Genomic DNA, 25732 nt, shown 5'->3' with positions numbered 1-25732 from the left:
AGAAGGAAAGTATGAAAAATGACTTCAATTTCCACTATAAGAAACTAGGTAAAGAAGAGCAAATATCCTGGAATAGGCAAAAGAAAGGAGATAATCACTAAATCCTATTAATATTACTCACCAAATTTCTTTCACATCTGTCTACTTTTTGCTATCCTCACTGCTACTAATTTATAATTTACTTTCTCGTATTGGTTATGGCTAGTCAGTGGACCATAGTGGGTAAGAGTGGAGACTAGGGTGACCCCCACTATGATGTGCCCAGGACTAGGGGAGAAGGAGATTGGGAAGAGGTGGGGCTGGGTCCTGAGACACAGTACTTGAAATTGGGAATGTCCCAGGCAAACCAGGATGGATGGTCCCCCTTGTGTAGGTTCTGGAACCAGACCTTGGACTTGAATCCCTTTCTTACCACTTATAAAGTAACAAGTGACTGATCCTCTTGTGCCTTGATTACCTTTCCTGGAAATTAGTATTATAATAGTACCCACCTTAAAGAATTAAGGTGAGAATCAGATGAGTTAATATATGTGTGAAGTACTTAAAGCATATAGAGTACTGAATTAAAGTTGGCAGTGATGGCCTTGGTCATAGTGGTAGTTCTGGATGGATATTTTTTTTCTAAGTTCTAAGCATTGGCCTCATATCTCACTCTTTCCTTCTAGACTTACCCTACATCAGATTTTCCTTCACATATACCAGAGTTACCTTTCTAAACTCCAATATAAACATATCAATTTCCTGCTTAAAATATTTCAGTGGCTCCTTAATACCCTTAGAGCAAAGCCCACAATTTATAATACCCAGCATTTACTCATTTTCATGCTTCTCATAATTCTTTCTTCCATACTTCACTGGTTTTTCTCTTCTTTAAGCTTTTGCATGTGCTGTTGCCTCAACTAGATTTTCTTTCCTGTGTGTCCTCCCCTATCCCCAGCTATTTCTCCTGACTAAACTCCTTCTCCTGGCTCATTACCTTACCAACCTCAATTCCCGATTTCCCTGACGTCGCCCCCACACTTTCCCTGTCAAAAGTAACTTAAGATGGCTTCCTGTGTGCTATATCTGAAGTGGTACTTATTATGTACATTATTCTAGTATATCGTGTTCTCTATATATTGTACTATATGACTACGTTACTGATTTTTCATCAGCCATCTTTGTGTTCATAATGGACAAAATATATGTGTAAGATACAATAGAGTAGGTTTTCCCAAACTCAGCATGTTCCTTGCCAGGATTACTCCACCTTCCCTCTACCCTCCTGTAGCAGTATGATTGGTTCCTCAAAACTTAGTTCATCTTGAGCACCTAATACATGAATATTATTCTGACATTCTCTTCCTTCCCTACCTACTGCACTTGAGTTGGTCATTTCTTCTTATCTTGTTAGTAATTTTACTGCTTTTTCTTACAGCACTGAGAACAGTACATTGAAGTTAATTCATTTTCCATTCTAGCTTGCAACAATGTCGTCTTCAGGTTCTACTGTGGGCACTATGCTAGGTTCTAGGGGTATACTGATGAGTAAAACCAATTTAGTCTCTCTTCTCTTGATGCTTACAGCTAAAGAGAAATTTTAAAAAGACACTACATAATTAAATATAAAATTGCAAATTTGTTAGTGGAGTGGAAAAGAACTACTGTATTTGACGTTATGGAAGCATGTAATAGGGATTTGACCTTAAGAAGGTTACTCTCAACTTAAAATTGAAGATAAACTACATGAAGAGAGATGGGAAGTGCATGCCAGGCAGAGGAAACTGCAAATGAAAAGGCCCATGTGTAATTGTGTCTCATGAAGTCATTGAAAGAAGGCTAGTCTGGCTGGAATAACATTTGAAGTGACCCTGGCTGCCGTAGAAACTCACAGGAGGCAAGCTGTTGGAGGCATGTAGATTGTTAGGGTAGCCCAGGTAAAAGAGATGAATAATTGAGGTAGGTTGGCCTACAGTGATGATGTTACAGGATATTTGAGATTTTTTAAAAAGAAATATTGATTCTTGCATGGTGATAAATTAGATCTTGGTAGCTATTATATTGAAAGACTAAGAAAACACACTTTTAGAACACATTATTTGTAAGTTTCTGGTGTGCATAACTGGATGGATTATGTCCTCTTCACTGTTGTATCTGCTCAGCACCTTATTGACCCCACAGCACACATCAAGTAAATATTTGTTGAAAATGAATGAGCATTGTTGTATTTATGAAAAAGTTATATTCAACTGCAATATAAGTTACATGCATAGGAAATACATTAATTAATGGAGTAAAGCCTAATACTTCATTCTTTACTTTGAAGTTTGAAAATATGTCAAATGGGACCTAGAATATAGTTCATCTTTGTACAGTCTTTTAAAATAAAATTTGTGGAAGACAAGCTTGTATAAACTGCAGTAATTTTGTGGGAAAAATGGTGATAAAATACTTCTGCTACAGAATTCTTGATATTTTGCTTTTTATTAAGGTGATCCCCAGAGTTTGTTTTGTTTTCCACTCTGCAACACATTTTAGCTTTGTCATAAGGAAATCACACTTTTTATCACTGACTCAAAACAATCAGAAAGGGAATATTGAAATATAGTTTTCTTCAGTTCTGAATGCCTTTGTTAATTATGCTGAATTATACACACCCACACACCCACATACTCTTGATTGTTCAACATGCTGTAATTGGAAATACAAACTATTTGGGACCAGTGTTGTACTTAAAGTAAGGAATTGAAACTTGTATAATATTTTTTGTTCTAATACCTTATTTTATTATTAATTTATAATTAATACTCTAATGTTTGAATAATAAATCTTAACATCATAGCCACTTAACATTCAAAATGCTCATGTGTATGTGTTTTACAGGTGTGTTCTACTCCCTCTTCTGGGAATGAAGCCTCCCCAGCAAAGCCTATACCTGCTTGTTGATTCTGTTGATGAAGGGTGTAACATTACTGAAGGTGAACAAACGTCTACCAGCTTATCTGGGACTGTTGCAGCACTTTTAGCTGGTCACCATGAGTTCTTTCCACCATGGCTATTGCTTCTCTGTTCTGCCCGAAAGCAGAGTAAGGCTGTTACTAAAATGTTTACTGGTAAGCATAATTACTTATTGCCATCCTCAAATGCTTTTCATTAATGAACTAGTTTCTTAGAGGAAAAAGTATGCAGTTGAAGATCTGCATGTTGCATTTGCTCCATCAGCTATTCTCAACTGTGCCTTTTGAAATTTATATAAAAAAGCCTTAGCATGTTTTTAAGATCATTTAAACATTACCTTTTTTTCAAGATTCTTTTCCTAAGTGCTTTAGTAACAGGAGTATCTCTGCCATATTTGCTGCTATACATCTTGGAGCTGCATTTATTATGTTGTTGTATCATGATCAATTTAAACTTTTTTCTGATGTTTGAGATTACAGTCTATATAATATATAAAAGCACACTGTCAGAGTTTTTTTTTTTCTTTCTCTTACTTTTTTTACTTTTCTTTATTTACTACCATAATAAAGTTGTGGTTACTCCTATTAGATTAACACACTCCTCTTTGTCTTGTGGGAAATAAAAGAAGTGTAAAACAATTACCTATCACAGGATATATAGTGTAATTGGAGAGATATTAATTAAATTAATGGTTAATTAGCCATATAACTTTTGAGTACTTCTGTACATTTTACAGTATGTTGAACTCTTGTTAGTTTGTTAAAATAATTTTCTGTAAGCGGCTTTATTCCTTCTATCAGGTTGTCTCTCTTCAATTCCCTTGTTACTAAAGGCAGCACTTTTGGTTTCCACATATGGCATTCTTTCTTGTTGTTATTGATAAAAATATAGTTGGTAAAAGTTTAGTAATTTAAATGACAGTAGCTAACACTTAACATAGCATTTAGTATGACAGGCATAGATACAGTAGAAGCCCCTTTTGGTCTGTGTCACCGTTGCTTTCTTTTCCTCATTAGAGAAAACCAGTATTATTGACTTACTTTATATGCTTTCAGCTCATATTTTATATTATGTATGTTTATAGTTTACAGAAATGAAACACTCCGTACGCCATCTGAGCTTTTACCACTCACTAGCCATGTGACTTTACACAATTTATATTCTCTGTGCCTCTGTTTCCTTATCTATGAAATGGGGATTATAATATTACTTTTCTTATAGGATTTTTGTAAGGTTAAATGACAAATTACATATGAAGCACTTAGGACAATGCCTAATACATAGTAAGTGCTTCAGAAATATATAATTGCTATTATTCTTATTATTTGATTCTCTTTTTTTAGCCAACAATATTTTTGAGCCATATTCATTATAAATCCATTTCATTGGTTTTAATTGGTAGATAGTACTCCTTCCCATCAATAAATCTCTTTTTATTTTTCCATTATCCTGTTCATGGACATTTAGATCATTTTCAGTTTTTTGCTGTTACAAAAAATGCTTCATGAACATATTTGTTCACGTATTCTTGTGCACATGTGCTGAAGGTTTACGTTATAAATCTAGACTTGTAATTGCTGGATTATAGAGTATGTACATTTTGAACTCCAGTTAATTTTACTTCTTTTTTTGGGATATTAATTATTTAAATTGTTGGGCTGTATATAAACATGTGACCACCTCTCTGTTCATGGTGGATGTGGAATTTTGAGGTAAAAATTTAAGGATATTGCTAGTTATTAATACATATTGTCAAATTGCTTTCCAAAAGGATATATATCATTATATTCCTACCTGAAAGTGTTGGGTGGTTTCTTTTTACTTGTACCAGTATTGAATTATGTCTTTCTTTAATTTGTCAATGTGGTATGTGAAAAATACTCTATTATGTTTATTTGTACTTCTTGTTTACTGTTGTAAACAAGAAATTATGCCTATTTCATCAATTTGCCTTTTTTCCATGAAATTCTGCTATCTGACCTTTATGTTTTTATTGGGAAGTCAAAGTTATTTTCTTACTGATTTTCAGGGCTTTTATTTGATATTTTTTTAATTCTTTGCAACTATTTTCTTCAGCTTTTTAAAATTGTAATAATTATTTTGAAGTATATTATATGTAACCTCTAATATATTGTCCTTTACTATTCTGTATTCTTAGTTTTACCTTTAATGATTTTGCCCATATACACTATTTTTTATTGAAAGGTATGAAATAAAGCTCTAACTTGAATAAGTAAAACTATAAATTTTCTCAGCAATTTATTGACTTCCTTTACAATTACTTGGTGATTTTTTTTCATCATACATTAAGTTTGGGTGTGTGTACATATAGATATGTCTGTGTACTATTACTCTATTTCTAAACTATTCATCTGCTCTTCTAAACTATCTGTCAGCATTATTATGCAGATAAAATGTCGGCTTAATTTTTGTAATTTTCTTGCACAATTACTTCCCAGCTCTCTGCCATCATTATTATTATTTTAAATTATATATTTTTACCTGTGTTCCTCTAGGTTGTAATAGCATATTTTAAATTATAACTGTCAGTGATATAAACCAAAAAATTATTAAGATTTTGATAAAATTGCAATTTAAATAAGAAAGAATTTGCTGTTTAAAATATGTTTTCTTTCTACTCATAAACATAGCATATCTGTGCATTTATTCAAGTTTCTCCTTAGATTTTCCAGTTTTCCTTCTATATGTCCTACACATATCTTTCTGGTCTTTGCTTATGTTTTAAGTTGAAATGTATGTGTTTTGAGTTGTATGCATTTGAAATTAAAGTTGGAAGTGTATCATCATAGCCAGTAACATTAAGATCTTTACTATGTCTAAATTGGCTTCACCTACTCATATCTGAGGATTAAGCCTTTGGAAAGACAGTTTTTATAACTTTTCTGATGTATTCACTATACTGACCAGTAGCATTTTCATTAAGGGCTTCAGATTAATCTAATGAAAATGACTTTGGCACTAAGCAGAATTTTGACTACAACTAGGGTATTCTCATAGGCTGATCGTTGTTAGGCCTTGTTATGGGACTGAAAGAAATAGCAGCCTATTTCAAAACATTTTGTGCACAAAAAATTAACCCTCCCAGATTTTTAAAAGATTATTTATGTGTTTATTTTATCTGATTATGAAAGTAATACAGGCTCCATTTAGAACATATTTTAAATGACAACATACACAAATATTATACCAGATAATAATAAGAGTGCTTAATTATTATTAACACGTTGTGTTAAATTCTGTATATGTTTCCCTTCCTAGTTGAGATCATGCTATATATCAATTTGATTTTCTGCTTTTTAAATTTAACATTGACAAACCTTTCAGTGTCACCATATTGTCTTTTTAATGACTATTTTAATGCCTACATATTTTATTTGTATATTAATATGCTGGCATTTGCTTAAACTTCTTGTTATATTTTTAGGTTTTATTTTCGTATTGCTTATCCTCATATGTCCTTCATGATAATAAGTAATTTCAGTAAGCATCAATTTATAAATATTGGCACAGGTCTTCTCTTTCACTCTGTTTTCACCAGTACTGCGTAATGCGGTACCCTGAGAAATAATTGAAGCAAGAATAGAAAATAATAGAAATGTTTCAAGTAAGAATAGAAAAGTTCAAGTAAGAATAGAAAAGAATAGAAAAATACTTCTATTCAAGTAAGAATAGAAAAGAAATAGGGAGGTAGGTGGTCCATCATTTCAGTAAGTCATGTTTTTATTCCCCTAGAAGTTTTGATTATTTTTCAGCCCTATCTTATGTTTAAAAGTGCTTTGATAGCTATATATTGTGTGTGTTCATAATAAGAGGATTACATGTGTATTAGTCAGAAGTTATAATTTTTAAAAGTAATTATTTTCAGTACCGTAACTCAAGATATTTAAGTTGTTGATTAATAGATATTCTTAGTTCTGTTTTAATGAACAGATAACTATTATAACTATCATTGGTAATAAACATAATTTCTTCTATCTAAAATCCATATTATTAAATATTTAGATTGGGGGGAGATTTATTCTTTAAATTATAAATTCTCTGTAAGTTTTCTTTATGAAATTCTATACTTTCTTATAGAATTAATCCTATGTCCCTACTCCCTCCTCTTTATTCCCCTGTCAAACACTTGAGTTTTCTTTCACAGCTTTCTATTCCTGTTCCTATCTTAATGAAAAGAGCAAACTTCAAAGTCAAACAAAACAATCAAAATTTATCACTTTCTAGCTGTGTTACTGTGAGCAATTTATTTAACCTTTCTGAGCTTTAGGTTCCTCATTTTTTAAAATAGAAATATTTATCTCCCAGGCTTAACAGACAAGAAAGTTTTATATATAATGAGTACTTAAACTGCTGCCTTAGTTGACTCTCAATAAATGTTGCTCTCCTTTATTCCTTTCTGTAGAACCCTACCTGTTACTGTGGAGTTTCTGTCTTAATAATCTCAAGTTCCAATCATGACATCTTAGTTAATTAGGTTTAAATTTTAGATATTTATTCATAATGTATTATATGATCTTTCATGTAAATCAAGTAATGTAATATAAAGTATTACATTAAAGTAATGTAAAGTATTACATTGCTTCAGAAACTTTAAAACCCTATATAATGTAAAATAGTATTATTTCTTAAGTAACTTATTTTATTAGCAATGTACTAGGTATTTCCCTTATCTAACTTTAATTTTAAAGTGAATTGATAAAGCCAAAAGCAAATGGACACACAGAAAAAGATTTGGAGGCAAATCATCTCACATCACTGGTAAATATAGATTGCTGTAAATTTCTAGGTATGTTTTAAACCCTTCTTAGATGAGCAGTGACTTTTTCACAATTGAAATTTATCTTTTGAAATTATTTCTGTTGAGGATTTAATAATCAATTGTATGTGTATACATATATATGTAAAATTAGATTCTATTTTTATATAGATTTAGGGCTATATAAATCTATATACAAAGGGCTATATTAGGACAACTGTTATTCATATTTTATTCTTGGTAGGTTGTTTTTAATTTTTCAATAACTGTCCATTTTGTCTACATACTTAAAGCTTAGTATTACAAAATTGAGTTCATCAGCTTTTTCTCCAAACCTATTATTTGTCCTTCAGTGGTCTCTTTTTCAGTCCTGTTGGCAGAGCCACAAGTTAATGTCAGCTTTGACTCGTCCTTCTCTCTTTACTCCTCCACATTCACCAAACACTATATAATCTAGCTCTTATTAAAAATTCCCAAGTCCATCACATTATTTTTGCTGCTGCTGCAACTGCTGCCACCACCATGGCTGTTCAGGCTCATAGTGATTTTCATCTAGAGTGTATCACAGCCTCTTTAAAAATCGTTTTTCCTTTAGTCTTGACTTGCTCCAGTTCTTCTTTAGATGTTAGAATATTCCTTCAAAATGCAAATCTGGTCATGTTAGAGACTTGGTAAGTTCATTCACTTAGCAGTTTTTTGTTCTGTAAGATGAATACACAGTTGTCTAATAAGTTCGTATCTGTATATCATGATGTCATCTGCCTTTAGATAGTGAAATTATGCCTTCCTTTAAAGAACTTAAAATGTGTTTAAAATAGCTATAGCTAGTATATTTTTAGGTTGGTTTAAATCTTATTATTTATTTTACAGTGCTGAAGTTTTTTGACCATAATTTAGCCAAAAAGTTGGATCTTAATTGGTTCAAGCTATTTATTGATGGTCTGAGATTTAGTTATTTTAATTTGATAAAATGTACAGTAATGTAGTTTAAAGACAATGACTGGATATTCTAATTGGATGTAAATATTCAGTCACATAATTAAGGCTAGAGTATATTCAAGTGTATAGGTGAAAATATATAAATTATTTATATGGAAAAGATTTTGTAAAAAGAAACCTTACTTGTTATGTCTCCTGCAACTTTTTTTTCCTGATCACTTGGGAGTTCAGATGATGTTAACTGGGTACTTTTATGGTTATGTAAGACTGTCTGCTTCTTAATTAGTATCTATTACAGTGGAGTTGAGAGAGGCACCAAGCTACTAAAGGAATAAGTAGTTCAATTTGTAGGTAGGAAAATGAAATTTTTCTGCCATCAGTGTGTTTTTGCAGAAAGAAAAGAAAACTGATTTACATACTAATAGGTATTAATTGATCTGCTTATTAGTATTAATTTATTAATTGATTTGTTTATTATATGTTGAAGACATTCTCTTTGAAGATATGGTAACTTCTATAATCCTTTTCAACTGATGACATCTACTTTTTTATCTCTTCTTTAGGTTTTCGAAAAATAAGTTTAGATGACCTTCGGAAGGCATATATTGTCAAGGATGTTCAGCAGTACATTCTTCATCGTTTAGATCAAGAAGAAGCTTTGCGACAACACCTCACAAAAGAAACTGCAGAGATGTTAAATCAACTGCACATTAAAAGCAGTGGATGCTTTCTTTACCTAGAACGAGTTTTAGATGGAGTTGTAGAAAATTTTATTATGTTAAGAGAAATTCGTGACATCCCAGGAACTCTAAATGGTTTATATCTCTGGCTGTGCCAAAGACTTTTTGTAAGAAAACAGTTTGCAAAGGTTCAGCCTATTTTGAATGTGATTCTTGCAGCCTGCCGACCTTTGACCATAACGGAATTATACCATGCAGTATGGACCAAAAACATGTCGTTAACTTTGGAAGATTTTCAACGCAAGTTAGATGTCCTCTCCAAACTTCTTGTTGATGGACTAGGAAATACAAAAATACTGTTTCATTATAGTTTTGCAGAGTGGCTTCTGGATGTGAAACACTGTACTCAGAAGTATTTATGTAATGCAGCAGAAGGACACAGAATGTTGGCTATGAGTTATACCTGTCAAGCCAAGAATTTAACACCATTGGAAGCACAAGAATTTGCATTGCACTTAATTAACTCAAACTTACAGTTAGAGACAGCGGAGTTAGCTCTGTGGATGATATGGAATGGTACACCTGTCAGAGATTCCCTTTCTACTTTAATACCAAAGGAACAAGAAGTGCTACAGTTATTGGTTAAAGCTGGGGCTCATGTCAACAGTGAAGACGATCGCACATCATGCATAGTTCGACAGGCCTTAGAAAGAGAGGATTCCATTCGGACATTATTAGATAATGGAGCCTCAGTAAATCAGTGTGATTCAAATGGGAGAACATTATTGGCTAATGCCGCATATAGTGGCAGTCTTGATGTAGTCAATTTACTTGTCTCTAGGGGAGCAGATTTAGAGATAGAAGATGCTCATGGACATACACCACTTACCCTAGCGGCTAGACAAGGACATACCAAGGTGGTTAATTGTTTGATTGGGTGTGGAGCAAATATTAATCATACTGATCAAGATGGTTGGACAGCATTAAGATCTGCTGCTTGGGGTGGCCATACTGAGGTAGTTTCTGCACTACTTTATGCTGGCGTAAAAGTGGATTGTGCAGATGCTGATAGCCGAACAGCTTTGAGAGCAGCAGCATGGGGAGGACACGAGGATATTGTACTGAATTTGCTACAACATGGCGCTGAGGTGAACAAAGCTGATAATGAAGGTAGAACTGCTTTGATAGCAGCAGCATACATGGGACATAGAGAGATTGTGGAACACCTGCTGGACCATGGAGCAGAAGTAAATCATGAGGATGTTGATGGCAGGACTGCACTCTCTGTAGCTGCACTTTGTGTGCCTGCAAGTAAAGGGCACGCATCAGTTGTTAGCCTTTTAATTGATCGAGGTGCTGAAGTAGATCATTGTGATAAAGATGGCATGACTCCACTGCTGGTAGCTGCCTATGAAGGACATGTTGATGTGGTTGACTTGCTTCTAGAAGGGGGGGCAGATGTAGATCACACAGATAACAATGGTCGTACACCCCTCTTAGCAGCAGCTTCTATGGGTCATGCATCAGTTGTAAATACACTTTTGTTTTGGGGTGCAGCTGTGGATAGTATTGATAGTGAAGGTAGGACAGTCCTCAGTATAGCTTCAGCACAAGGAAATGTTGAGGTGGTACGTACTCTACTGGATAGAGGGTTAGATGAAAATCACAGAGATGATGCTGGATGGACACCTTTGCACATGGCAGCTTTTGAAGGGCACAGATTAATATGTGAAGCACTTATTGAACAAGGTGCTAGAACAAATGAGATTGACAATGATGGACGAATCCCTTTCATATTAGCTTCACAAGAGGGTCATTATGATTGTGTTCAAATATTACTGGAAAACAAATCGAACATTGATCAAAGAGGTTATGATGGAAGAAACGCACTGCGGGTTGCTGCATTAGAAGGGCACAGGGACATTGTTGAATTGCTTTTTAGCCATGGTGCTGATGTTAACTGCAAAGATGCTGATGGTCGGCCCACACTTTATATCTTGGCCTTAGAAAATCAGCTTACAATGGCCGAATATTTTTTAGAAAATGGTGCAAACGTAGAAGCAAGTGATGCTGAAGGAAGGACAGCACTTCATGTGTCTTGTTGGCAAGGCCATATGGAAATGGTGCAAGTCCTGATAGCATATCATGCTGACGTCAATGCTGGAGACAATGAAAAGCGCTCTGCTTTGCAGTCTGCAGCCTGGCAGGGCCATGTAAAAGTGGTTCAGCTTCTGATTGAGCATGGTGCTGTAGTTGACCATACATGTAACCAAGGTGCAACTGCACTCTGTATTGCAGCCCAGGAAGGGCACATTGATGTTGTGCAGGTCTTATTAGAGCATGGTGCTGATCCAAACCATGCTGATCAATTTGGACGCACTGCTATGCGTGTTGCAGCCAAAAATGGACATTCTCAGATAATTAAATTATTAGAAAAATATGGTGCATCTAGTTTGAATGGCTGTTCCCCATCTCCTGTTCACACAATGGAGCAAAAACCTCTACAGTCAGTGTCTTCAAAAATGCAGTCATTAACAATTAAATCAAATAGCTCTGGTAGTACTGGTGGAGGGGATATGCAGCCTTCGTTACGTGGTTTACCTAATGGGCCTGCTCATGCTTTTAGTTCTCCTTCAGAATCTCCAGATTCTACAGTTGACCGGCAGAAGTCATCACTGTCAAATAATTCCCTGAAAAGCTCAAAAAATTCATCTTTGAGAACTACTTCATCTACAGCAACGGCTCAAACAGTGCCAATTGATAGCTTTCATAACTTGTCATTTACAGAACAAATTCAGCAGCATTCATTGCCACGCAGTAGAAGTCGACAGTCAATTGTTTCCCCATCTTCCACAACACAGTCCTTAGGACAGAGTCATAATTCACCAAGTAGTGAATTTGAGTGGAGTCAAGTAAAGCCCAGTTTGAAGTCAACTAAAGCAAATAAAGGGGGGAAATCAGAAAATTCTGCCAAGTCTGGATCAGCTGGGAAAAAAGTGAAACAAAGTAATTCTTCACAGCCAAAGGTTTTAGAATATGAAATGACTCAGTTTGATAGAAGAGGACCTATAGCCAAATCCGGGACTGCTGCACCACCTAAACAAATGCCAGCAGAATCTCAATGCAAAATTGTGATACCTTCAGCTCAGCAGGAAATTGGTCGATCTCAACAGCAGTTTCTTATTCACCAACAAAGTGGGGAACAGAAGAAGAGAAATGGAATAATGACAAATCCAAATTACCATCTTCAGAGCAACCAGGTTTTTCTTGGTAGGGTTTCAGTCCCACGAACAATGCAAGATAGAGGGCATCAGGAAGTGTTGGAGGGATACCCTTCCTCAGAGACAGAATTAAGCCTTAAACAAGCTCTGAAGCTTCAGATTGAAGGTTCTGACCCTAGCTTCAACTATAAAAAGGAAACACCATTATAAAAGGTAATATTTTGTCAACATAAAGAGTAAAAAACAAAAGTATAGTTCCCTCTACTTGGAATGCTCTTTTCCCTGATCACAAGGCCAATTCCCTCAGTTAATCTCTACTCAGATGTCATCTGGGCCAGACCTGCCTCATCACCCCTTTACATCAGAATTCTCCTGCCTCTAGCACTCCTTTCCCCGTTGCCTGCAGTATGTTATCCAAAGCACTTACTATTTAAAATACTTCAGATGTTTTCTTTATTATTTTTCTCCTCTGAAGTAAAAATACAACCTTTGTGAGGGTAGGGTTTTCTATCTGTTCACTACTGTATTTCATGTACTTGGAATAGTGCTTGGACCTTTGGTAGTTTCCCAGTAAAAATTTGTTGAATAAGTGAATGTACTAATGAATGAATGAATATACTACTTATGGATTCCAGATTAAGAATTCTTTCCTATTCAGTTGTGTCCTCCTTTTAAAAGAATTTTGGTGGTGTCAGACGGAGAGGCTGTTTCAAACTCATCTTTTTGGTTTGAGTGCAATAATGTCTGTAGCACATAGTGGATAGTAAATATTAATTTCATTCCTTTTCACTCAGAAAGAAGTCAAAAACTTAGTAGAAGGTAGTTTTATGATGACAGATCTCTTGAGACTCTTCCAAGTAATGTTTTCACACATAAGGCATAGACATGAAAAATGGTAAATAGATGTTTTTGCAATATTGGTATTTAGGGCACTTTATACCTAGATAAAATAGTCATATTTGTTAAATAAAAATATTTTTTTCTCCTCCCTGTGACAAAGGATACTTCATTAATGATATAGGGGATGTTAGTGGGAAAATAGGTATGTAAGTTTTATATTTTAGATAGTTTTTCAGAAGCACATTTCCTATATTGGAGATAAATCTGAAGATTTTATTAGGGGTCTTTCCTAGCTTACACTGCAGCTATATTTATCCCACTTTGCTTAATGATTTTTCTTCCTCTAACAAAATTATATATACTCTTTCCTTTTTGCTGCTTCTGTCTTTGTAAATATATTTTAGGGATATAATAGGTGAAACACTATTATAGATAAATTCCTCATATCTTCTAATAATAAACAGCCTTCAATGTGAATCTAGGGGTGACCAGTCAAATGTCATTCAAAAATAATTTGAATAAAGTAGTTAATTCAGTCCTCAAATGCAATTTGTTTTTAGAATAATTAGTTCTGATGGTGCACCCTTTCAACTCTCATGATATCTGTTTAAAAGGCAAAGTATAAATACATATTAAAAATGAAACACCAGAATTAAGGTAAACATTTTGTGGAATTTAAAAAGTGGCTTATAAGTTAAATAATAGTTAAGTCTGCTTTGTGCTTTGCATGGTAAATATATAGATAAAGATATATAGAGGTAAATGTATTATATAAAGTTTTAAAATGATATGTAGCTATATAATACAATGTAGAAATTAATTATTTTTTTTAACTTTTGCATTAGTTTCGTATTCTGTGAAACAGAAGACATTGTGATGGAGTGGTTCTTCAGCTACTGAATGGAAGCATATGCCTGTTGATTTGCTGAAAAAACAATAAAAATGAAGAATGTGATCTCTGCAGTACAGTTACCTTAATTACTGTAATGTGCCTAAATAGTAAGGCTGCCTTCTCAATGTAACCCTCTGTGCTTAAAAAATTTCATTTTGTGTGCTTTGTATTCACTACACAGGAATAAGCACTTTTTAAAAATGCAGATACATACTGCAGTTCCCTGATAAAAGCTGAAAAGAAAATTTGAGTATTTTAAGTTAAGATTTGATTTTAAAAAGTGCATGTGCCATAATCAAATATATATGAAAAGGCAGTGTTCCTTGTATTTATTTTTTTTTCTTTTTGTGGCAAAAGAAACTTAAACATACTGTTTCAGTCACATTGCATTGTAGTGTATGGCCTGTTTCTTGTATCTTTAAAGATGTTGCTCAATAAAACAAATCTTGCAACTGTTCTATGTTCACTACACCTTCAGCATTGGATAAAAATCAGTTTCTGTATAAATATCACATTGAAATGAAAAAATGATTTCTTGGCAGTTAAAAAAAAAATATTCTATAGTAGTTTAGGGAGCTGCTTTAAGTAGTTTAAATCTGGATTTTCCCAGTAGGATTCTTCTCATCTCTCGCTAAACATGTCAGAACAATCAACCAACCGGTCTGTAGGCAGAACAAAGTCCTATTTCATCCGCTGGGATACAATTTCACCTTCCATTCACTTTGTCATTCCACCTCTAAGAAGACAGACTATCATTCCTGAGGCATGAAAATTCTCAGGGACAAAGCCATGCCTCAGTCACATGTGTGTGCAGAGGGAAATGCACCTGTCTATCTAAGGGTAGATTTTTGATCCCTGAATAATTCATTGACTAAACTGACCTCTTCCTCCTGGCTAAATAAATTAATTTTGCTGGCTTCTCTCTCAGCGGTTTCTATTTTGTAAATTGCTGCATGACCAAAATAGCCCCACTCAAAATCAATTGGATTAATTTTAATGGTTTGGTTGGATGAATATTCTGGATGAATATAAAATGTGCTGTCCTTCACAGATGACACCACTCACCTGTCAATCATAGCACATGTGTACTTTTTATTGTTACTTGATAGTGATGGATTTGCACTTTTCTATCCTCATACTCTTTCCTGTTTTCTTCTTTGTACAATTGCATGCAGGAGGGCTGGATGCCAGGGTTAAGAGAGAAATTCATGACAAGGAAGGTAAAATTGGTTGAAATGAGCATGTGACCCACAGTCTTAGTTTCCTTACTCTTAGATCAGTGGAGCTGTAGCTTAGATGGGTCGTTTATATGTCTGGAAAAGTTGTCATAACAGTTTAGAAGCCAAGGTTGTGGATTTGATCTTAGAATGGGCCTGTTAATCTTATAGAACCCAGAAATTCTGTTCTTTTCATGTATTGTTGATAAGGAGGAATGAGGAAAGAGAATTTGGAGATTCAGCACAAAACCATTGCTACTTCTAGAACAAAATCTTTAGAATATGTCCTAATAACAAAGGTCAGTAATGTCATCTTCATATATGAAGGACACATGTGATACATTGTTCGTGGAAATATAAATGTATAATTATGATAAATGTTTCACTTGAATCTTATTGTAAGGCTTTTCTTGCTTTTATTTTTTAAAGTCAGCAAAACTCATTTTGTCTGTCATCTATAAGTCATAGTGAGGACTACGAGATAAGTTGATAAGTTCAATTGATATTAAGGTGACATGGCAATATTAATAACTCAAATGTGAATGTTTCAAGTATTGAATTCTTGTCCCTATGGGACATTTATTAAATACACTTAATAGGACTCTTGCAAAGTAGCCTTAAAAGTGTTAATGAGTCTATTAATAAATATGAACACATAATATTATTAGAACCAACTTTACTCATATCTCAAATACAGTACATTTACATTACTGTAGAGGATGAAGCTCTAATTTCTATTACATGTATTTTTCTTTAGAAAGAGAACCCTGAAAGCTGCCAGTTTTTCTATTAACTTTGAATTATTGAAATTGTATTTATTTAATTTTATTGTTTTTACAAAATTGCACCTTGTGTCCTAAGGGCGAAGATATGACATTGCATAAGGGATTTATGTTTTTCAAAGAGCTAACTGTTTTCATATCCATACTATATACACTTGAAGCAATTGGTAGGAAGAGAACCTATTGGAAAAATACGATTTTCAAAAGTAAGTATTCCTCGGGATGTTTTTATATAAATTATGTTTTGGAATAGAACATAAATGACTTTGAGTTAGGATAAGGATGATAGGATGGGTGCTGGAGATGCCCTGCCTTGCTTATTTGTTTCTGTGGGGGATTTAATACTATAAATGAAAATGGCTTCTGCTTCATTAAAAAGTAAAAATTGTCCTCCAAATATAAAACTCAATAGATATTTTTGAAATTAAAATCTTTAAATTTTATAAATCAGCTGTTGCCACTACACAACTATGATGGCATGTGCTTATAACATTTTTATAACATTCCGTCTGTGTCTATTCCCTAAATATCATGAGTTTATAATAAGGAAAGTGATAAAAATACAGTAATGAAATAAAAGTCTGAATGTTTCTAAGAAAGGTTTTGGAAGGAAAAATGACCTGAAATCAGTGCATACTGCAAAGTACAGCCAATAATTTTTGTTCTTTGTTTTCACCCCCACCCTCACTGGAATACTTTTCTCAATATTGTTTTGGCTATGCAAATATTTGTTTTGCTTAATGTCCTCCATTTACACTTCTCAGCAAATGTAGTTGCAAGCAAATGCTTTCTTTTTATTTTTCCCTTGGTTTGAGGTATGTAAATAGCCTAAAATGTACGTTGAATTTCACATTGTAAAAGTTTTATTTTATCCCTTGTATGATATTACTCAAAAAATCCCTATGTATATGAAAGTGCATAATAAATATATTTGCTTTACAGAGAAGATCTTGTTTTAATTTTGTCCTTGAACCAGTAGAACATGCATGATATGCATATATATAAACAACTGTTAGTTGTTTTAAGTTATTATCTTAAATAAATCCTGAGCGAATGAATTTGGAAACATTTTGCAAAGAAGAAAGTGAAATATAACACTGTCCAAAGGAAGGTAGAAAAACAGAAAGATTTAGTGTTTATGTCTTCCTAAGCCTTTTTAAGGACTTAATGTTCTTTCTCCCCCCTGTGACTGATTATATACTATATCATACCATGTCAGGTTTTGTGCCTCTGAGAATTGCAGTAATCCAATAAATTTTGTATATGTGTGCTCCTTGATCATCAGAATATTATGGCCATCTTATGGTGGATATTTTGGGAGTTTATTGCAAACATGGTCATTCATTTTCTAAATAAAATTTGTGTTTCTTCACTCAGTAAACTTGCGTCACTTCTTCATGACCTCTTTGCCCACCAGAACACAGCATACACATGCTGTATGTATACACACACACAAATGGCTTTTTGAATCTGTGGGTTCCACATCCCTGGATGCAACCAATCTCAGATAAAATATTCGGAAAAAAAATTCTAAAGTTCTGAAAAACAAATTTGCTATGTGCCAAGTACTACCTGTGTCCACCTGAATGAAGTGACGTGTAGGCATTGTATTAGGTATTGTAAGTAATCTAGAGATGATTTAAAGTATACAGAGCATATGCGTAGGTTATATATAAGTGCTGTGCCATTTCGTAAGGGACAGGAGTGTCTGAGGATTTTGGTATCCAAGAGGAGTCCTGGAAACAATCTCCCTATGTTTACCAATGAATGACTATCCTATTACTCCAAAGAGAGGTTTCTAAAAAGTCCAACAAGGTATCTTCTGTTCTGTAATTTCATGAAAATTGTAGTGTTCTGCAGTTATATTTTTTATAAATTTGTTGAATTAATATAAATCTTATTCTAAAAAATTAATAATATAACAATGTGTTTAAACACAAATGTATGGTATACATAGAAGAATTTAAAAACAGACCGGTAGCTAAATAAACTTACATGGAGTTTTCTAGCTAATGGTCCAAGGAAATACACTGTGAGAACTTGGTGATAATTAATGTTTTCACTCCTTTGCCCTAGCAGTTGGAAGGATTACAACTACAGTCGTCCCACTGTATCCTGGGTGGATTGGTTCCAGGAACCCAGGTGGGTACTAAAATCTTTGTATGCTCAAGTCCCACAGTTGGCCTCTTGTATTTACAGATTCTGCATCTCTCCAATATTGTATTTTCCATCCGTGATTGGGAGAATCTGTAGATGCGGAATCCACAGATAGGAAGAGCTGAATGTAGTAGTGATGAGATACACCCTGAGGATTATGTTGTAGAATTTCTGGGAAAAATTCATTTATTGTGCAAATATTTGTGCTAATCTTATTTTCCAGATATAGCCTCTGCTTACCAGTCTTGCTGTTATAGTAAAATTATAATTAGCCAATTTTAAAATAAAATTATTTGAAATTTACTGCATGTTTACATTTCTACTCTTAAATTCACACCATTATTGCCACACTGGCAAAATTTAGCTAAGTTCTGAGGGCTGTATTAGAAGAATATATTTGTAATGTTTAGAAGACCCCTCTGTGCCTATATTTTTTACTCATTATTGTTCTATATGTGTGAACACTGATAATGGTATATCCTGGTAGAATTGATGTTACATTTTAACGGGTATGTCTGTTACTCCCATTTCATTTGTAAACTTACGTTGAACTCTAACATGGATATTTAGGAAAATACACAAATCCTAAGTTGCTATGCTATAAATTTTTACAAATTGAACAAACCTATTTATCACCTGGATCAAGATGTTGGCTATAACTATAATCTCAGAAACCTACCTTGCCATTTCCAGACATTACCCCCAAGAAATAAAACCACTCTTCTGACTTTCATTACCATTAGTATTAACTGTTTTTTTTTTAACTTTACATAAATTGAATCAAACAATATGTCCTTTCTGTGCTTGTTTCTTTCCCTTAACATTATGTTTGTGAAATTCATTTATACTGTTTTGTTTGTCCGTTTTGAATTGTTGCACAGTATTCCACTGGGTGGATATACCATACTTTTTAAAATACATTTTACTACTATGGACATTTGGATTCTTTCCAGTTTGGGGGTCTTAAGAATACTGCAATTAATAGTTTTGTACATATATTTGGTATCCGTGTGCATACATTTCTTTTTAATAATATGAACAAAATTACTGGATTTTAGGGTATGTGTATGATGAGCTTTAATAGCTAGTGCCCAGCAGTTTTCTCAAGTGGTTTTATTAATTTTTACTCTCTATTGCTCTACATCTTTACCAACATTTGGTATTTCATTTTCCTCTTTTTCTTCTCTTAATTCTGTTTGGTTCTATACTAGCATTACATTGAGGTTTGAATTTGCATTTCCCAGATGACTAATGAATCAGCCACTGTTACATATGATTTTTGTCCATTTGGATATCCTATCTTGTCGAGAAGTTTGCACATTTTTTTCCCCTTGAGTTTCTTGGCTTGTGGAAATTCTTTTATATTTTGGATTTAAGTCATTTTACAGCGTATGCAATGCAAATGTCTTCTTAGATTCTGTGCTTTGCCATTTCACTCTCATAATGACGCATTTTTATAAACAAAGATTCTTATTTAATCTGGTATTTTTTAGTAGTTATGCTTTTTGTGTCCTATTGTATAAAAATTGCCTATCCCAAGGTCATGATGATATTCTTTTCTGTTCAAATAGTTATACTTTTCTTAATTATCAAGTTAATCCAGCATTATTTATTGAGCAGTTATCTGTCACTGTATTTTAGTGGTAACTTTGTTATAAATCAGGTACTCTTATATAGGTCAGTCTTTTTGTCCTTCCTTGAGCCAATATTATATCCACTTAATCACTGTAGCTTTATAATAAGTTTAATATCTGATAGTATAAATTCTCCCACTTTTTCCCTCAAGGTTGCCTTGGCTTTTTTTTTTTCTTTTGGCCTTCTGCTTTCCATAAAACTTTATAATAGTCTTCTTAATTATTTTTTTAATCTGAAATTTTGATTAGGATTGCACTGAATCTACAGATAAATGTGGTGTTGGGTGAATTGATTTGTTTCTATTAATATCTTTACTCTTCCAATCAATGAAGTTGTTAAATCCTTCATTGATTTAGATCCTCTTTACCTTAAGTAATGGTTCTCATTAGGTTGGTGCAAAAGTAATTGCAGTTCTTTCCATTAAAAGTAAAAAAAACCGCAGTTACTTTTTGTGCCAACCTAATCAATTTTCTCCTCTTATCCCCAGCCTCTGACAACCATTGGTTTCATTTCTTAATAGTTTTATTTTTTTAGAGATGTCATATAAGTGAAATGATATAATAAGTAGTTGATTATGCCTGGCTTATTTTACTTAGCATAATGCTTTTGGAATGCATCCATCTTTTAGTATGTATGAGTAGCATAGCTTTTTAATCCTGAGTAGTATTCTGTATTCCACTGTAAGCTTATACCACAATTTGTTTATCCATTCACAAGTTCATAGCATTTGAGTTGTTTCCAGTTGTTGGCTAGTATGAAAGAAGCTTCTGTAAGCATTTGCGTTTAGATATTTATATCAATATGTGATTTCATTTGTCTTGAGTAATATCTAGGAGGGGGATTCCTGAGTTGCTAGGTGTATAGTTAAAATTCATAAGAAACTAACAAAACCTTTTCAAAAATGGGTGTACCATTTTGCATTCTCACCAGGAATGCCCGAGATTTTTTGTTTCTCCACATTTTCACACACACTTGATATTGTCAGTCTTTTTAGTTGAAATTTTAATTTAGATGATCATAGATTCACATGCAATCATAAGAAATAATACAAAGAGATCCCATAGATCCTATATACCCTTTATCTAGTTTTCTCCCGTGGTGACAACTTGCAAAACTATAGAACATCATAGCCAGTATGTTAACATTGAGAATATCCACTCATCTTATTTAGATTTCCCCAGTTTTACTTGTACTCATTTGTGAAGTGTGTGTGTGTTTGTATAACTAATACATAGTTCTATTAAATGTTATCACATATGTAGGTTCCTGTCTCTACACAATAGTCGAAATAAAAACAGTTCCTTAACTACAAGGAGCCTTCTTGTTGCCCTTTTTATAACCTCACCCACCTTCCTACCCAACCCCTTCATTCCTTTCTCCTGGCAACCACTAATCTAGTCTCTATTTTTATAATTTTATCATTTAAAAAAGTTACATAAGTGGAATAACAGAGTATGTAACCTTTTGAGATTGACTTTTTTACCCTGAACTCCCTTGAGATTTACCCAAGTTTTCTGTATCAATGGTGGTGTATTTTTATGTTGCTGAGTAGTATTCCACAGTATGTATGTATCACAGCTATGAACTTGTGAATGGATGAACAAATTGTGGTATAAGCTTACAGTGGAATGCAGAATACTACTCAGGATTGAAAAGCCATGCTACTCATACATGCTACAACATGGATGCATCCCAAAAGCATGACGCTAAGTAAAATAAGCCAGGCACAATCGCCTATTTATTGTATCATTTCACTTATATGACATCTCTTAAAAGATAAATCTATTAAATGAAATCAATGGTTGTCACCATTGATGGACATGTGATCTGTTTCCAGTTTTGAGCTATTATGAATAAAGCTGCTATCAACATTTGCATGTAAGTTTTTATGTGAACGTAAGTTACTTTTCTGGGACAAACGTTCAAGAGTGTAAATATTGGGTCACATGATAATTGCATGTTTAGTTTTATAAGAAATGAACTTTTCAATTTTGCTTTTACTGTTTTTCTTTTTTTGGACTTTTTTTTTTTTTTTTTTTTTTTTAAGAGAGATAGGGCTCGCTATGTTGCCTGGGCTGCTCTTGAACTCTTGCACTCAAGTGATCCTCCTTCCTCGCCTCCCAAAGTGCTAGGATTACAGACATGAGCCACTACACCTGGCCTATTGAGCTACTTTAATGGAACAGGATACTGACTATTTAAGAAAACAAGAAATGTGGCTGGGCACAGTGGCTCACACCTGTAATCCCAGCAATTTGGGAGGCCAAGGAGGGTGGGTCACTTGAGGTCAAGATTTTGACACCTCCTGCCCTGGCCAACATGGCGAAAATATAAATACAAAAATTAGCCGGGCTTGGTGGCACATGCCTGTAATCCCAGCTACTCAGGAGGCTGAGGCAGGACAATTACTTGAACCCGGGAGGCAGAGGTTGCAGCAAGCCGAGATTGCACCATTGCACTCCAGCGTGGGCGACAGAAGAAGACTCGATCTCGAAAAAAAAAAAAATAGAGAAAGAAAGAGAAGGAAAGGAAAGGAAGGGGAGGGGAGGGGAGGGAGAAAGGGAAGGGAAGGGAAGGAAAGGGAAGGGAAGGGAATGGAAGGGAAGAGAAGGGAAGGGAAGGGAGAAAGAAAAGAAAATAAGAAATGAACTTTTCACGAGTGGCTGTACCACTTTATATTTTCACTGGCAATCTGTAAGTGCTCCAGTTTCTTCATATCCTTGCCAGCATTTAGTGCTGTCATAATATTCTATTTCTGCCATTCTCATAAGTGTATAGTGATATCTTGTTATAGTTTTAATTTGTATTTTCCTAATGATTAATGGTATTGAACACTTCTTCATAAGTCTATTTGCCATCTATGTATGCTCCTCAGTGAAATGTTTGTATCTTTTTCACTTTGCAATTGGGTTGTTTTGTTGGTTTGTTTATACTGTTAAGTTTTGAAAGTTCTTTATATATTATAGATACTAGTTCATCAAATGCATAGTTTGCAAATATTTTGTTTTGTCTTTTTATTTTGTCTCTCGTCTTTTTATTTACTTCACCTAGTCTTTTGCAGAGCAAAAAGATGTGGTTCAATTTATCATTTTTTCTATAATGGCTTATGTTTTTTGTGTCATATATAAGAACTCTTTGCCTAGTCCAGGACCCCAAAGATTTTTACCCTTTTTTTCCAAATGTTTTACAGTTTTTACACCTTACATTTAAGTCCATGATCCATTTTGAATTACTTTTTGTATAAGGTATGAGGTTTAGGCTGAGTTCATATTTTTGCTAAAATATGAAATATGATGGGTGTTCAATTGCTCTAGCACCATTTGGTGAAAAGTCAATCCTTCACTAATTTGTTTTTGCACCTTTGTCAAAAATCAGTTGAGCGTATTTTTGTGGGTCTATTTCTGAGTTCTCTATTTTGTTCCATTGATCTGTGTGTCTATCCCTCTATCAGTACCACCCTGTCTTGATAGAGTAGCTATGCAGTAAGCTTTAATATGGAGCAGGGGTGAACCTTTCCATTTTGTTTCCAAGATTGTTTCAGCTATTCTAGGTCATGTGCCTTTAAAATAGGCTTTTCTAAGTTTATTCAAAACTTTTCTGAGATTTTGATAGAAATTGCATAAACATGTAGATCAACTTAAAGAGAACTAGCATAGTAAAGATTTTGTTGATGTTCTCAACCCAGGAATACAATATGTATCTCCATTTATTTAGGTCTTTGATTCCTTTTATTACCATTTTATAATTTTTTATATATGGATCCTGTAATGTTATATGTATATCTAAATATTTAACTTTTGTTGTAGCAATTTTAAATTTGTTTTAATTAAATTTTCACAGTCATTTTTAGTATTTTTTGTTTTGATTTTAAACATTAAATGTTTCCATTTTATTTTTTGCTAGATTTTTGGGGATTTTCTGTGTAGACAATCATTCCATCTGAAAATAGGAGTCACATTATTTATTCCTTTTCTCTCTGTATGTCTTTCATCTTTTTTTCTTACCTCACTGCAGTGGCTAATTGTTACAGTGCCACATTAAATAAGAGCAATGGGGATGGACATTCTTGTCTAAAAATTCCCAATTTTCAGGGAAAAATATTTAGTCTTTCACCATTAAGTATGATGTTGACTGTAGGTTTTCTATAGATGTTCTTCATCAGGTTGAGGTAATATCCCTCTCCTTCTAATTTACTGAAGAGTTTTTTTATGAATGGGTGTTGGGTTTTGTCCAGTGCTTTGTATATCTAGAATGAATCCCACTTTGTCATGATGTACATTTTTTAATACATTGTTAGACTTGGTTTGCTAATCTTTTGTTGAGGAATTTCATCTAAGTTCATGAGATATATTGTTATGTAGTTTTCTTTGTTTGTACTATCTTTGGTTTTGGTATCAAGGTACTAATGTCCTTATGAAATGAGTTGAGCTGTGTTCCCTCCTCTCATATTTTCTTCAGGAGATCTTATAAAATTGATGTTAATTCCTCTTTGAATGATTGGTAGCATTCTTCAGCTAAACCATCTGGGCTTGACAATATTTTCTTTAGGAGACTTTTAATCATGAATTCAAATTTTTAATGATTATAATAGGACCTTCAGAATATCTGATACAGCATTATTTTATTGACTTCCTCATTTGTTACTTTCAACTTCATTGATTTCTGTTTTTATCTTTACTATTTATTATTTTCATTATTTTCTTCTTTCTGCTTGCTTTGCTTTGTTTTTGGAGAGCTCTTCTTCAGATTGCTTCTTGTTAGTGGAGCTGGGGATGAATCTCCCTTGCTGGTGGTGCCCACCTGCTGTCTCTTACTAGGTTGGGGTTGGTAAAAGCAAGACATGGGTCACCTCTGTCAGTTGGGTGGGGGTCATAAGACATCCTGCTTCTGTGTTGTTTCTGTAGTCATAGGCTGCTAAACTAGTTTGCCTTCCTCTCACCATATCTCAAAGTTCTGCTTTGGCTGCATCTTACCTGATGTAAATAGTTTACAGTCATTCTTAGTGGAGAGGAGGCTGGAGAAATGAGTCTACACAACTTTGTTTGGTTCAAAAGTTCCTTCTCAGTCTTTTTTTAATTTTAACCATTCTAGTGAATATGTAATTGAATCTTATTGTGATTTTTAATTGTTTTTCTTCCTACTTTGTAATGATGCTGAGCCTCTTTTCACATGCTTATTTGCCATCTATACACTTGATAAAGAGTCTGTTTGAACATTTTGTCCATTTTTCAATTAGGTCAAAATTCTATTTTCTTATTAGTAAATATGACAATATCATTATATATTTTAGATATAATGATCATTTGATAAAAAGACTATCCTTTTCCCATTGAATTACTTTGGCATTTTTGTTGGAAATCAGTTGAACACATACATGTAAATCTGTTTATGGACAATATTCTGTTTCATTGGTCTATATGTCTATCCTTATGTCCATACCACACTATCTTGATTACTTTTCCAGTAAGTTTTTATATCAAGTAGATGAGCCTTCAACATTTTTTTTTCAAAGCAATTTTGGTTTTCCTATTCATTACACTTCTATGTAAATTGTCAGGCACTTTGTTAATATCCACACAAAAAAATAGCCTCCTTGGATCTTGATTGAGATTTCACTGAATCTACAGATAAACTGCGGAGACTTGACTTCTTAAG

At 33.7% G+C, this 25732-nt stretch overlaps 1 protein-coding gene across 1 annotated transcript in view; it reads left to right on the top strand.

Moving 5' to 3' along the window:
* The window catches only part of ANKRD50 (ankyrin repeat domain containing 50), a 47682-nt gene extending 30451 nt beyond the window's left edge, over positions 1-17231 (top strand). The window contains exons 3-5 of the mRNA XM_054485666.2: positions 2863-3092; positions 9217-12767; positions 14240-17231. Coding sequence (XP_054341641.1) covers positions 2863-3092; positions 9217-12764 — 3778 coding nt within the window. The 3' untranslated portion in view covers positions 12765-12767; positions 14240-17231. The remainder of the gene's footprint in view (positions 1-2862; positions 3093-9216; positions 12768-14239) is intronic.
* Positions 17232-25732: the final 8501 nt, after the last annotated feature.

The sequence above is a fragment of the Pongo pygmaeus genome, chromosome 3 (genome assembly GCF_028885625.2).
Source record: "Pongo pygmaeus isolate AG05252 chromosome 3, NHGRI_mPonPyg2-v2.0_pri, whole genome shotgun sequence".
NCBI lineage: Eukaryota > Metazoa > Chordata > Mammalia > Primates > Hominidae > Pongo > Pongo pygmaeus.
Note: the sequence above shows the minus strand (reverse complement) of the source record. Positions and strands in the feature narration are given on the sequence as shown.